This window comes from Carcharodon carcharias, chromosome 17 (genome assembly GCF_017639515.1).
Source record: "Carcharodon carcharias isolate sCarCar2 chromosome 17, sCarCar2.pri, whole genome shotgun sequence".
Classification (NCBI taxonomy): domain Eukaryota; kingdom Metazoa; phylum Chordata; class Chondrichthyes; order Lamniformes; family Lamnidae; genus Carcharodon; species Carcharodon carcharias.
Window position 1 is genome coordinate 82399295 of NC_054483.1, and position 13344 is coordinate 82412638.

At 40.7% G+C, this 13344-nt stretch overlaps 1 protein-coding gene across 3 annotated transcripts in view; it reads right to left on the reverse strand.

Annotated features, from left to right (window-relative positions):
* Window positions 1-13344, reverse strand: part of LOC121290177 (disintegrin and metalloproteinase domain-containing protein 12-like) — a 450435-nt gene that overhangs the window by 68372 nt on the left and 368719 nt on the right. For all 3 annotated transcript variants that reach the window (XM_041210433.1, XM_041210431.1, XM_041210430.1), the window contains exons 12-13: window positions 6801-6978; window positions 2984-3073 (exon numbers count right to left, since the gene is read on the reverse strand). In XM_041210433.1, the coding sequence (XP_041066367.1) occupies window positions 2984-3073; window positions 6801-6978 (268 nt within the window). The remainder of the gene's footprint in view (window positions 1-2983; window positions 3074-6800; window positions 6979-13344) is intronic.

Genomic DNA, 13344 nt, shown 5'->3' on the forward strand with positions numbered 1-13344 from the left:
CTCCCCGTGTATCACATGTACATCATTAGCTTCATTGCTTCAATAGCACTGAATTCTACACATGCCAGTATTATGTTGCTAGATTAGTAACCCAGAGTCCTGACCTAATAATGCAGAGAAAGTGAATTCAAATCCCATGCAGCAATTTGAGAATTGGAATTTAATTTTTTTTCAGATCTGTTCATGGGATATGGGCATCGCTGGCAAGGCTAGCATTTGTTGCTTATCCCTAGTTGTCCTTGAGAAGGTGATGGTGAGCAGACTTCTTGAACTGATGCAGTCCATATGGTGTAGATACACCTACAGTGCTGTTAGGGAAGGAGTTTCAGGATTTTGAACCAGCAACAACCTTCTCAGAGCAACTCTATAGAGGCAAAGAATGCTAGCCTTACCAGTGACACCCACATCCTGAGAATGAAATAAAAAGACTGACAAGTTTCTATAGCTACAAGGAAACTGGATAGTGGAAAGAAAGGTTAAATGGCCATAGTAGAAATTGTTGTGGAGAGAGACATTTTAGCAATGTCTGTTATCAATGGCATTTCCTTTAAAAAAAATGGAGGCAAAAGCATATTAATAATTGGAGATCTGACTGGTCCTTTAAGCTGCTTAGGGTATCACAGTCCATTAGCAGCGGTCATTTCCCACCCCTACATCTCCCCAGTGGTAAGCTCCCAACTACAGATAACAACACTGCCAGGAACCCACTGAAATTATTCAAATAAATGTGAGAAATTCACCAGTTAGCACTGAATCAGGCAGGCATGTGGAAATCCTGCCCACCGCACATCTAGCTGCATTGCTACCAAAATCCTGACAGAATAATTTCTCTGGCACTTTGCATAATGGAAATAAATTACCATGATTGCCATTGTGAAACTACTGCATATCACTAGCTGGGCCTTTTTGAACATTGGTACCAATACAAATGGCCAAATCTGGTCCTAGTATTTTCTCATTTCCAACAGAAATAGACTGAATAGGGGCACTCAATTATATATGACTATTATTGCATTGTATATAATTCAATTCTTTTCTTGTATTAACTCGACTCCTAAAGGGCAATTTTCCACCTTTGTAGCACCAGCAGTGGGCCTTATGTGCTGGCAATATATTTCAGAAATTTGGAAATGTGTTGCACTCTGGTTTCTGCTATCATTTCTGCCATTTACCATCTCCTGTTTCCACGCAAGCACTTCACAGGCCATTCTATTTCTTTGCTATATTTCTTTTCTTCCTTCCTGCCTTCCTTTTTAAATGTTGTTAATTTGTCACATCTTCCAGTCTTGGTGAGGAAGGTCCCTAAGGCCTTACTGGCTGAATTCTCTTTCTCCACAGATGCTGCTTGATCTGCTGAGTATTTCCACAATGGAGATGAGATTTGTTTATAGTGGATAGTATAAAATCCCTCACAAGTTCATTAAATATCAGGACTGATTTATTTTCCTTCTGTTTTATTCCCTCCTTGCATTTGAAAATTAATTTTCTTCCTTATTTATCACATCCTATTGCTATACTCCGGAGTACTGGTCATTGTTCCTAGTCCTCTGCCAATGCTGCTTTATGACTGATCACTAATAGCTGTGTCGATGACATAGATTGATGCTTCCTCCACCTTTCCCTCTCACCCCATAGAAGGATGCATCTATGGGACATTGTGACTTTGCTAAAGGTGTGAAAAAAGGCAAGCAGAATGATCAATTGAACTATGAAGACACTTGTGATGCCTTGGGTTTGTATTTGTAGAGAGGCAGTAACTTAGAGAAGAACCAATCCAGGCTTATACAATTATCTAAGGCAAACTTCATGCAAAAGGACCTTTTGTTCAAACTTCCTTTATATACCAAAATCATTTCTGATTGTAGCCTGGCCCTGATGCTCCAACTAAAATCATCAATCCAGGCTATAAGAAATCATGAATGTGGATCCAAATGCCAGAGTGAGCACAATGTTACACCGATGTACTCTACCACTGGGCTTTTGACAAAAGAGGGCCATTGATCGAATCTCTAAAGTCTTTATTCTATATTTGTTCACACTATGTTCTACATTTTAACACGTTTCGATTAACTAACTGATAAATGCAGCACATACTGTCTTTCTATCCAATATCATTTTCCATTCAATGGGTGGAATTTGATGCCCCCCCGGAGGCAGGTTTGGAGGCAGGGAAGTAGGGGGCATGTGCTTGGGTGGGAAGGTGCAGAGTAGAGAGCCTGTCACCTTGCTTTCCACCTCCCTCTGTTTTAGTCCAGGACAGGAAGGCTCAAGGATGGCCTGCCCTCTCTGAGGCCAGTCGAAGTCCTTAAGTAGACACTGCCACTGATATTTACTAGTGGTTGGCATGGATCAGGCCATGCAGGTCTATCATCAAGAATATCCTAGTGGGTAGGTCTGGGGCCTAGTTGGGGAGCCCCACCTTGCCGAACACTCTGTGCCCAACTGAGGCACCCACTGTTGGGAAATAAGGGACCTGGAAACCCCCTCCCTGCCTCTGACCTTCAAATTGATGGCCCTCACTCCCACCTCCTGACCCACTTACCTCATTCCTGAGGTTCCATCGTCGATCCTCTGTCTAGGCCACACTGCTGTACCGGCAGCGGCCACCGTTCCCGGTGGTGCTGCCAGTAATGGAACTCTAATTGGCTGGTAGCTCTTGGGGACGGAATATCGGAATATCCTTCCTGCAACATGATTTCTCGGGGGTGGGGGAATTCCCTTCACATGAGCCGGGAAGCCCGAATGTGGGAAGCTAAGTGCCTGATTGGGAATTAATCCAATCGGGCATCCCAAAAATGGCTGCAGTGGGGTTGCTGTTGGTTTCCAGCTGGTGGATGGAACCCCCGCTGCAAGAATTAAATTCCACTTGGTTGCATGATTAAAGAATGTATTTACGAAGATCAGTTTTGTTCGGAACTGTGAAGGTAAAAGATGTCATTTTTTTGTGAGAGAAAGAACCTCTATTCTCAAAGGATTCAGCTACCTTGCAGTCTTTGCAGCAAAGTCCATGTGCACATACTGCTTCAGGCTTCAGAGTGCAGGTACTTGCATTACAGCAGGGATTGGCACACTCCTCAAAAAAGAGAAACAAACTGGTAAGATTATTTATGTCCATATATTTACATTTATGGTCGGTAATCAAAGCAATGGACAGTTACTGGAATAGGAAGACATTTTTCACTTGTACTTATTATTATGTAACAAAGCACAAAAGTCTGCCTGCATACATTAAAATATTTAAACCTGAATTAATTATTTATGTGCCATTGTTTAAAAAGTCACCTCTCAATATGATTGATTGTGCTATCCTTTTTGTTACACTCAGATATTCATTTATGTCGTTAGGTGTGGTCATAGTTAAATTAATACCATAAATGGGATAATTTGATCAACTCGTAATATTTATAAAAACAGCAACAAACACGATAGCATGTGTCTTACTCAGCTGTCTCATGAAATCTTGGCAACCAATGCAAGCTTATGTTCTTGCTTGTTCCTGCTGTGTGACATTTGCCTAATGTACCAGCTGACAAATTGACATAGATTTTTTCAATGCCACTTGGCCAAAGGCATCACTTTTTCTTGCTGCTACCACTAGCAGGATATAGTCAGGTAACTTGCTGGTTTTATTTCACAAGAGGAAGGCCATTCAGTTTATCTTTGTCTGTCCAGTCAGATAAATCCTAATGATCCTACTTGTAGCATTCAATTGTTTCTTCAATGATTTCAGGGCTTTTGTCTCCGTTACTTTATCAGTAAGTTTATTTTAGATGTTGATCATTCTTTGTGAAATTTCTAGATATTAGTCCTAAAATTAATTAACAAGTTTGACCCGCTGTCCTTCAGTTTTACTTATGTCAATTTAAGGTAATATTTTGGGTGAACTTTCTCTACAACATTAACAACCACATACACCTGTAATATCACCGCTCAGATGTGTCCTTCCTGTGTTGCAAAGCTCAGGTTTTTACAAACCTTTCTCGTAACTTAGATTCCTAGAACTGGGGATTAATAGCTCCTTTCTGCATTCCCTCTAGTGCTTTGTGCCTGTATGACTTCTTGACAACTAGGATTGGATGCAGCATTCAAGGTGTGGTCTGAATAGAGCACCATAAAGCTTGACAATGATTTCCTCTTACTCTACTTTTTAGTTATGTATTAGTTATATATTTCAACAAACTATTGGCTTTGTTGGTTGCTCTTCTGATTGGTTGGATATATTTAGTGTTGAGTCTATTTAGATTCCCAAATCTCTTTCAGCTTCATTCTTAGCTATTTCAATACCATTTAAGGACTTTGTATGCAATCTATTTTTTCTTCCAAGTGTAGCACTTTACACTTTTCTGCAAATTTTGTCTCCTTCCTGTGGCTCCACAGCCCAACCAATTTCGTTATCATTTGCAAATGTGACCATTTTGCATCAGGTTTTGAAATCCACATCATTTACATACATCAGAAATAGCAGTGATTCCATTCAGTAACTCCCCTATTCCAATATAACTCCTCCAATAACTATTTATTGTTTCCTAACCTTCAGACAATTTTTTTATTCATTGCCAGCGTTTACCCTGAATCTCCACAGCTTTGAACTTAAGTAATAGCCTTTTTTGTGGAACTTTATCAAAATCTTTTGAAAGTTCAACTGGCAAGAAAATATAATCTCATTGGGTCAAGGGTATCAGGATTGTCCTTTGCAGAAAGGGAACTCTCTTACATTGTGTCAGAAATTATTCATTTTAAATATTGTAACTGTATTTAGATTTTTAGGTAGCAAAGGCTTCCTATCATCTCTGTGTGGTTTCTTCCTCATCAGCTTGACAACAGAATTCTTAAATCATTGGCAATACTGCTTGGTAGTGATTTGTTGAAAGGCATGTACAGGAAGAATAGTAACATTCACAATTATTTCCTTTCTTGAATCACAGGTTTGTAACATACATACTAATAGCAAATAGAGCATAGATCAAAGCAGTCAACTGTGATTTTACAGAGAGCATCATCCTGAATGATGTATTTATTGTAAAATCTAATTGGGCATTTCAGTCTGCTACTTTCTTTTAAAAAGGTAACAGAGAATGTTGCTATATTATAGTCAGGGCCAGCATGCAACATGTTGGCCCCATAGGATTTTAAACTGTGGAAGTTAATGCTAAAACTACTTCATGTATGAAGGTTTTGAGAACATACATGGGGTTTTGAACTCCTTTTGTTCAACCACTGATTTACTATTATATACTTTAATATTATATACAGTTACATTAAGTATATTGGCTCTAAGCATAGTAATTCTATATTTATTTTGTGAAAAAACTTGACACAGAATTAAGCTTGACACCAATCTCCAAAGAATGAATTTTAAATTGGACAGAAATGAGAAACGAATTCAGTCTGCATTTTGATAAAAACAAAAAACTGTGGATGCTGGAAATCCAAAACAAAAACAGAATTACCTGGAAAAACTCAGCAGATCTGGCAGCATCGGCGGAGAAGAAAAGAGTTGACATTTCAAGTCCTCATGACCCTTCAATAGAACTGAGTGAATATAAGAAGAGCGGTGAAATATAAGCTGGTTTAAGGTGGGTGGGGGAGAGAAGTGGGGTGGTGTGGTTATAGGGACAAGCAAGTAGCGATAGGAGCAGATAATCAAAAGATGTCACAGACAAAGGAACAAAGAAGTGCTGAAGGTGGTGATATTATCTAAATGAATGTGCTAATTAAGAATGGATGCAGGGCACTCAAGGTACAGCTCTAGTGGGGGTGGGGTGGAAAGACTAGCAGGGCATACAAGATTTAAAAATAATGGAAATAGGTGGGAAAAGAAAAATCTATATAAATTATTGGAAAAAACAAAAGGAAGGGGGAAACAGAAAGGGGGTGGGGATGGAGGAGGGAGCTCAAGACCTAAAGTTGTTGAATTCAATATTCAGTCTGGAAGGCTGTAAAGTGCCTAGTTGGAAGATGAGGTGTTGTTCCTCCAGTTTGTGTTGGGCTTCACTGGAACAATGCAGCAAGCCAAGGACAGACATGTGGGCAAGAGAGCAGGGTGGAATGTTAAAATGGCAAGCGACAGGGAGGTTTGGGTCTTTCTTGTGGACAGACCGCAGACCGAAAGACCCAAACCTCCCTGTCGCTTGCCATTTTAACACTCCACCCTGCTCTCTTGCCCACATGTCTGTCCTTGGCTTGCTGCATTGTTCCAGTGAAGCCCAACGCAAACTGAAGGAACAGCACCTCATCTTCCGACTAGGCACTTTACAGCCTTCCGGACTGAATATTGAATTCAACAACTTTAGATCTTGAACTCCCTCCTCCATCCCCACCCCCTTTCCGTTTCTTCCCCCTTCCTTTTGTTTTTTCCAATAATTTATATAGATTTTTCTTTTCCCACCTATTTCCATTATTTTTAAATCTTGTATGCCCTGCTAGTCTTTCCACCCCACCCCCACTAGAGCTGTACCTTGAGTGCCCTGCCATCCATTCTTAATTAGCACATTCGTTTAGATAATATCACCACCTTCAACACTTCTTTGTTCCTTTGTCTGTGACATCTTTTGATTATCTGCTCCTATCACTTCTTGCTTGCCCCTACAACCATACCACCACCACCACCAACCCTCACTTCTCTCCCCCCACCCCACCTTAAACCAGCTTGTATTTTACCCCTCTTCTAATATTCACTCAGTTGAAGGGTCATGCGGACTCAAAACGTCAACTCTTTTCTTCTCCACTGATGTTGCCAGACCTGCTGAGTTTTTCCAGGTAATTCTGTTTTTGTTTCAGTCTGCATTATGTCTCCTTACTTCGAGTTCACCACAGTCACACTCCTCGCCCTCTTCCACGTATCCATTGCCACACTTTTGCCCACCATAGAGCTCTTTTACTTCTGGCATGTTGAAGAGGCACATTCCAACTCCCTTTTCCAGGCTACTGTCCAGATCTTTCTTGCTACAGCTGCTAAACACTGTGGGGAAAGGATATCTAAAAAATAAAAACAGTGTTAAGGCTAAATGTGCAACTCAATGCAACTGTGTTGTTATGTCCTCTTTCTTCTTTATTACCTGTCATAAATAGCAACAGGATACGCATTGTAGACAGAGCCTGATTAATTAACATATTTGGTTTGCTAACTAAGATTCCAGGTTTAACCTTGCTTAGAATATATGGCACTCATTATAGTTTGTGTAATTTGGAACGTGATCATCGGTGGGAGATTAAACATCTCACATAATGCTAATGTTTACAACTAAAGAATACTGGGCAGAATCATCCCAGATTTTCACAAAGTGCAATAGCAGTCAGGAAAAAAGTTGTTTTACCCATTGGCCGCAATGGTGGGTTATCACGCCAAATCATCCAATACCTGCCTCATTAATTATTCAGCCATTGGAAACATGCTGTCTCGCTGGCCTCCGATTTGCCCACTATGCCATTACCTCATCACTTCCTCATGCAGGGCGCCATATTTAAACTGCAGCTGCATGCACACTTCTCAATGCTTGCCGCCCAGGACTGCTCCAGTGAAGACATGACCTCAAAAGCCAAGAAGAATGCAGTCCCCCGATTCAGTGACAGATTCCTGGGATGCATTCTGGATGCCGTGGAGGCCTGCTGCAATGTCCTGCACCCTTGTTCCAGCTGCAGGAGGCTCATCAGTCTCACCACTCCAGCTTGGGAGGTGCTGGCAGAGGTGGTCAGTGCCAATGCTGCATACAAGAGGTCAGCCATCTGAAAAAGGATGAATGATCTCATCCGTGTCACCAGGGTAAGGCAACCATCTTATTACTCTAAACTCACATACTCACATGGCCATCACACATTCATTGGCACTTTCTCACTACCAGCTCAAGGGGCATCACCACTCACTCTCTCACACACACCCTCACATCTCCATCTAGCCTCATCTCCTCTGGAGATTGTCCTTCTCAGCCCTCACCATCTTGAGGCCACTTGCACAGATCAACATCACACACACCCTGGGGTAACCCATCACCCTGCAGCCTCTTCCCCTGCTTGAAGCCACTTCTCCCCCTTCCCCAAGCAAACCCTAACCCTGCAACAATTGAAAAGCCACCCTCGCCTTATAGCTGATCTGGATATCTGCCCATGAGCCCAGCATGTGGTGCTGCCTGCGAAACCTGGCACTGATGACTGCGAGTGCTGCCCAAATCAAGGTAGGCAAACAAAACTTTAAGTCCTAAGAGAAGTGCATCTCGACAGGTGCATGTGGCTTATGTATAGTTGTGAAATACATCGACTTGCAATTGTGCCAATGTGCCCAGATGGTCCAGCATGGCGGGATGATTCTGGCAAGCAGGGCTTACAAAGAGATGCTAAAGTTTCAAATTAGTTTCCGAAGCGCGACAGCGGGAAATGCAGCCCACCGTTGATGGGCGGAGCAGACGATCACAAACTGGTTTTACAATGGCGTGAAACAAATTTTTGGCCTTCTCACCATATTATCCATCCCCCCACCCTGGCCATGATGCCTAATGCCAATGGGGCCAGAAAAGGATTTGTGTCTGCCAATGCGCCCATTGCATCTGAAGTGCACCAAGTATGCGAAATAGAAAAAAAATTAAATATATAAAGGCAATTAATCAGAATGGATTATGGATTTGAAAACAATTCCACTGAGAAAAAAAGTGACCATCCACATCCTTGGAAAAAAATGTCAAAGTTAGTTGAGTTGCTATACAGTACAAGTTCAATACCTCACCCAATATATACCTCTAAAAATAAAATTTATAATGTAATATTTACATACACTTTAAATTAGTATGGAAAGAAAACTAAAACTTGACAACAAACGTACCTATCTCTTCTTTGAAAACCTAGTTTTGGCATCTTCTGCTTCATTGCTAGAGCTTGAGAAGTTTTAACTAGGCTGTGGGCCTCTACACAGACATGACCTCTGCCTTACCTCAGTCTACATCTCTCATCAATGGTCCTTGTGCATTGCCTGATTTTCTTTCAGTACCTAATACTCCAAATTTAAACTGTAAGAGTATGTGTGTGTGTGTGAGCTGTGTACACACATTCCTTTATGTTCCTTTTTAAATGCTATTCATCTGTATTCTTTTAAGGTGTACCAGTTGTGTATTCATACCGATGAAGGTTCCACATCTTTTCACAGATGCTGACTGATCTGCTAAGTGTTTCCAGCATTTCTGGGGTTTGTTTTTAATAGTATCATTGCTTTCTAATTCCCTCCTGTCAATCCTTGTACACCTCTAATTGAGTCCAGATTGTTAGAGTTGTACAAGATAGGCACAGAATTGGTAGGTTAAGTTGAGCATTTTATTGCAATTACAACTGACAACCTTGAGAACAAAATCTTTGTGCTAGCAGATATGTAATGCTTGATGATGATACAGATATTTTTCTATGTTAAAGGCACTATGCTACATAAATGCAAACTGTTCTTGTTAATGGATTTATTTCTGAATGTGATGGAGGAGATTTTATGGATCCCACAAGCAGGAGACGTGTGGGGTGACTGAATTAAGAGGGATGTGAAATATCAAATTCCTGATGGCAGGTTGAGATGCAGAGATTAAGTCAGTGGCGTGCCTTGTGGCGTGTTGGGCCTCACACCATCCTGTAACAGGTTCGTACATGTAATGCATTTGCATGCTATGAATATGCATTAATGTAAAACCTGTTTAAATTATATCCTGTTTTAAAGATAAAATCAGTGGCACATGAGAATCTCATGGCACCTGGTTCTTGTTTGTTTAAAGGTGGCATGCAACTGTTGGCTTTTATCAGTTGTGTCTAAGGTTAGCGGTTTTCTTTGCTGAACTCCGTGGCACAAGAGATGGGAGCAGGAGAAAGGCGTCTTGCATGGAGGCTTGGGATCAGAAAGAGTGAGGGTGGGTTGGGGGGGGAGGGGTGGCGGTTGAAAGATTGAGGTTTGGGTGCATGGAAGAGTGGAAGAGAGACCCAAGGGAGGACAGAGGATGGGGTCATGGGCAGTGAAGTGGGAAGGGCCTAGCATCCTGGAGGTTGTGGGGACAGTCAGTCAAGGTAAGAAAGAAGGGCCTAAATGGCGGGGTCAGTACTGTTCAAAAGTGGGACCTTCTCAGGGTATTGACTGGCAGAGTCCTTACAGAGCTTTGAGTTCACTTACAATATATCAAGTGATCTTGGACAATCTCCTTTACTGTACATACAAGGGAAGGCCAGCTGAGCCTGCAAGTTCAGCCACGTCCCACAGAGTGAGCGTGTACAACACTGGACACTAACACGGATATTCAATAAAGAGGGAGCAAAAAAAGAAACACATCTGCAATAAAGGAAATGTTCCGAACTCCCCTGTAACCATCAATGTGTGCCAGTACAATTAGATCTCTGACCAAGCTCGTCTTAAAAAAAAATTGCACACATGGATAAAGTGAAACCAATGCAATGTGAAATATTCACAAGTGAAATTTAAATTTGAAAAAACACCCATGCCATCTTTGTGCTCTGACTAAGTCTTGTGCAAATGGCAATGGAGTTGGGGAGGAAAGTTTGGCTGTAATGCAGAGCCTCCTTGTTTGGCTAGGAGGCTCTTTTATAACCCGCCCGCACCGTACCTGCAGCATTGTCAGCTGATGGCAGTTTTCACCACTGAAAAGCTTCCCCCACCCCGGAATCGCACACGTCTCCTGCGCATGCCCCAATGGGGCATTAAATTTTAATTGTAATCGTGTGAGAAATGGGACAAAGTAAGACAGTGGAAGTGGCGCACATTCTGGTTCCATCATGGCGTGCCACTGATAAAATTCCGCGCAATGAATCTTTACATATCAAGCAAGTGAAATTTGAATTAGATTCATAATCTGAAGTTATCAAGATTGCGAGCTTTCAAGTCAGTTTAAGGATTCAACTCGTGGTGAATTTTGTCCTGTCTGAGTAAAATGGTGATACACATGTTCAGACGGACACTACCATTATATTTGTCTTCACATCGGATTCCACTGTCGTTACAGGTAGTAAGTAAACAGATGTTCTTTGTGGCAGAGCCACAGCAACATTGCTTTGAGAGTGTTCAAGTTCTGGTGACCTAATTGTTAATGTGCCTCATTCTACAAGCCTACTGGGAGGGAAACCTGGATTCCTTAGGTACTTGATGAAAACAGATATATTTGTTTTCCCTGACAATGTTGGCACGCCAATCAGTTTATTTATGCAACTATACCTGATGACTTTTACTGGTAGAGTTTCTTTTCTACAGTGGTATAGTTGGAAAATGAACACGCTACATTCCCTAGAGGTTTGATTCACTTCATCATCAATCAAAACCAGGACTTTTGAAGTTCGAACGGAAGCAAAAGCCAGACCAAGGTAAGGAAGAAGGGCAACATAAAAAGGTCTGATTTTTCTGGCTGGGGAATCTAGAACATGGGGGCACAGTCTCAGGATAAAGGGCCAATCATTTAGAGTTGAGATGATGAGGAATTTCTTCACTCAAAGGCTTGTGAATATTTGGAATTCTCCACCTCAGAGGGTTGTGGATGCTCCATTATTGATTATATTTAAGGCTGAGATGGACAGATTTATGGTCTCTCAGGGCATCAAAGGATATGAGGAGTTGGGGGAAAAGTGGAGCTGAAGCCAAAATAATTGCACTGAATGACGGATCAAGGTCAATGGGCCATATGGTCTACTTCTGCTCCTATTTCTTATTTGCCTATATCAAGGAACATAGTTATAAAGAGAGGTGTAAAAGGCTGTTAAAAATAAAGCAAAAGGAACAAGTATTAAATACAAATTGTACGCCGCTGTATCAGCAATTTACAGGATCCAATAGGAGACAATAATCCATAGCAAGGTATCATATATGGTAGGATTATCTGAAACATAGCCACATAAAGGAATGGCAACTAAGTTTTACAGGTTATAATATAATCAAACAGAACAGGGAAGGAAGAAGGGATTGGGTAGCTGTACTAATTAGAATAACATAATTGCAGTAGATAGAAGGGACATAACTAACACAGTTAGAAGCAGAATCCATATGGATTGAAACAAAAGATGAAAAAAGAATTGGCCAGGTTCATGTGAACATACTACAGACAATCTGATAGCAGAAAGGAGGTGGAGGAAGAAATATGTAAGCAAATATGTGAAATGAATAAAGGACATAGAATAATAATCATAGGAGTTTTTAACTACAGCCAGCTAAACTGGCAAGAGGATCTAGTGAAAGGGGCAAAAGGAATGGAGCTTTCCCAATGAATGCAGGACTCCTTTGCTACCCAGTGTGTAAAAAACCCAACAAGAGTGGGAGCACTGCTGGATCTACTAATAGGAAGTGAACCAGAATAGATAAGCGAAGAAAGTGTATGGGAACATTGAGACAATAGCGATCATAACATAATTTTTAATATAAATATTGAGAAAAACATAGGTAAGACAAAGACCAACATAATGAATTGGAAAAAACTGATTTGAAGTGAATTTGAATAGAACAAGGGAAAGTAAACTGCAAAAAAATACAACAAACATGGAGATAAAACAGCAGTGGAAAACATTTAAAACAGCGATCAAGAGCCCCAAAGGAATGTAGCCCACTAAAAAGCAAGAACAAATTAACCAATAATGATATGCCATGAGTGATTAAAGAAATCACAAAATTAAAACTAAAGCAAAAGGGATATACTAAGTACATGAATAACAGAAGAGAACATGACAAAGAGGAACATGAAAAGGTTAGGAAAGAAGTAAAAGCATTATAGCAGGACAAAGAGAAACTAGGAAATTAAATTAGCAAGGAATATAAAAAGAAACAGGAAAGTATTCTACAGGCATTCAAAATCAAAACAGAAATAAGAGTAGGGATATGGCCACTAAGCGACACACACAATGGGCAGAATTTTACGACAGCAGGATTTCACATTCCTGCTGTCGTCAATGGGATTTATAACAGCCCGCCGCATTTTATGGTCCTGTCCCCGCTGAAACGGGGCTGGAAAATTCTGCCCAATAAGTGCAGGACTAGTGACCGAGAGCAGTAGAGATAAAAGACCAGAAGCTCGAAAGCACAGTGACAGTGGAACTAGTAACTGAGAATGGCAGGTGAGGATAAAGAGAGAGAGAGAAAAAAAAGAGAGACAGGGAGAAAATGTGGAAATTAATCAAGGAGTGACATCAAAGGAGAGCAGATAGATGATTTGGTTGGTAAGCATTACATGTTTGCTTTTTAAGCTAGGGCAATAGAAAATATAACTGTTACCTTATGAAATAAATAATTTAAAACTAGGTAAATCAATTAGTTAATAAAACTAAAATATATTGAGTGAATAAAAGCTTTAACTGATTAAATGACCTGTTATTTTAGTTACTTATTATTTTAATTCC